Source organism: Helobdella robusta (genome assembly GCF_000326865.2).
Source record: "Helobdella robusta unplaced genomic scaffold HELROscaffold_365, whole genome shotgun sequence".
Classification (NCBI taxonomy): Eukaryota; Metazoa; Annelida; class Clitellata; order Rhynchobdellida; family Glossiphoniidae; genus Helobdella; species Helobdella robusta.
In genome coordinates this window covers 1,949-4,229 of record NW_008704763.1, presented here as the reverse complement: position 1 = coordinate 4,229, position 2,281 = coordinate 1,949, and the positions used below count along the sequence as shown (strand labels likewise).

Below are 2,281 nucleotides of genomic sequence, written 5' to 3'. Positions count from 1 at the left end.
TTCTATTTCAAAAGTTTTATCACGATTTTGGGTGATTTCCACTCGCGTTTTAGAACAACAAGAAACGAAAAACCTCATCAAAACTTACACAAATCAATCGATACGTCCTATAAAATATTTACAAACTTTTTAAAAATACACACGCACACACGTACGGGCACACATACACATAGACACACACATACATATTTACACACACATGTACATACGCACAAACACACACACACACACACATACAAACAATATCACTCTTTTGTCGTCACCACATACTTTCATTCTCTCTACTACTGCTCTTTGATCGAATGAAAAGAGTGTGAAAAGGGCGGGAATTTCCCAGTGGGTTTTTCCACCGACATGGCACGTGACTCAATGACGTCATTGAAATTCTCCACTTCGATTGGTCGGAGTCGGTGTTACGCTTAGATGCTGGGGAGATTAGTACTCTGTTGATTTCAGTAGTGGCAGTAGCAGTAGTAACGGTCTTCCATACGGGAATGTAGTTTGATATAATAATAATAATAATAATAATAATAATAATAATAATAATAATATTAATATTAATAATAATGAGAACATCCTTTTATTTTCTAACCCCAAATACCAAATATCAATAATGAAATAATTATGAAATCCTATTAGTTATAATAATAATAATAATAAAAATAAATAGTATTAATTTTAATAATAATTTTAATAATAAAACAGGTCCCAGTGAATACTGCCTGACCGATACCTTTGTTGCCGATTGCAAATTAGGCAGTGTCATTCTCATGACCAGGGCACTCTATGGTAGAATGTCTGCCGGGAAGTTAGAAAATTATTATTATTATTATTTATTATTATTATTGTTATTATTATTATTATTTTATTATATTATTATTTCTTTTTTCCTTGAAGGTGCGTGACCACTGGCTACGGATACCTCGGTTGCCATGCTGACGTCATAGCCCTGTTCGACCGCGAGTGCTCCGGTTCAAGGTCGTGTCGAGTCAAGGTCAGGGTGAAATTTTTTTTTCTTGTTTTTGTAAATCAAACTCCGTCAAACGCATCGCTATTAATTATTGTTATTATTAAGTTAGAGTTTTAAAACCGCTGATGCTGACTTGAACGACGTGTTCTAATTTACCACAACATTTACAATGAAATTGGTTGTGTTACATCAGAGCAAAAATTGCTCGGATCACTTTGGCTACTACACCAACCGTATAGACTGTAATTGTTACTCAAAGTTACTTTAATTAACTTTGTAAAGGAACTCTAATAACAGTTAATACAAAACTTAAAATGTGATGAAATTAAAATACATTTCGAAGGTGAGCGATCCAGCTATCGTCCGGTCCAAACCATGTCCGCTTGATTTTACGTCCTATTTAGAGGCTGAATATAAATGCATTGAAGGTGATGATGATGATGACGACGGTGATGATGGTGGTGAAGATGATGGTGAAGATGTTGGTGAAGATGATGGTGATTATGATGGTGATGATGGTAATGATTGAAACAACGGTGATAATGATGATGATGATGACGGAAGCAACAGTGACAATGACGTCATGGTGACGTCAACAATACGCCCGATACAATCAGTGACCTTTCCCAGCCGCGTAATTGAAGTCAACCACAATGGCAACGATCATCATCACCGCCATCATCATCATCATTATCATCATCATCATCAACATCAACAACAATATCTATATCAAAACCAACAACACCATCTACAACATCAACTTTTACAAAAACAACAACAACGTCATCTTAATAGTCATCACCATCAGGGATGTACCCTTTCACCGATTAATTTAAACCACGGTTATTTAGCCGGTCCAAACAGTTTATCGGTACAAAACCGCTTTTATGCCGATTTTATTGGCCACAATATTACGCATAACAACAACAACAACAATAATAATAATAATAACAACAACAACAATAACAATAAGAGTCATTACAATTACTTTGCTAATTACAACAGCAACAACAACATCAGCCCGGCTGCCATTAAAACTAGCGTTGATTATTACAAAATTAATTATAACGATAATAATTATCTCCATAATAATAATAACAACAACAATAATAATAACGATAATAATAATAATAATAAATCCAAAGGTAATAACAACAATAATAATAAAAACAATCAAATCCTTCGGAAGCGTTTTAATGCTAGCTCCAATGTTTTTTACGGTTCATCATCACCATCATCATCACCACCATCTTCGTCATTATCACAACCATCTTCATCACCATCATCATCACAACCATCATCATCATATCA

At 34.4% G+C, this 2,281-nt stretch overlaps 1 protein-coding gene across 1 annotated transcript; it reads left to right on the top strand.

The window, feature by feature from the left end:
• Positions 1-354: 354 nt before the first annotated feature.
• Positions 355-1,801, top strand: HELRODRAFT_184365 (hypothetical protein; the record flags this gene model as incomplete). The annotated part of the gene is made up of 5 exons (XM_009023518.1): positions 355-406; positions 706-808; positions 898-994; positions 1,314-1,398; positions 1,779-1,801. The coding sequence occupies 5 exons, from the start codon at positions 355-357 to the stop codon at positions 1,799-1,801; spliced, it is 360 nt and encodes a 119-aa protein (XP_009021766.1).
• Positions 1,802-2,281: the final 480 nt, after the last annotated feature.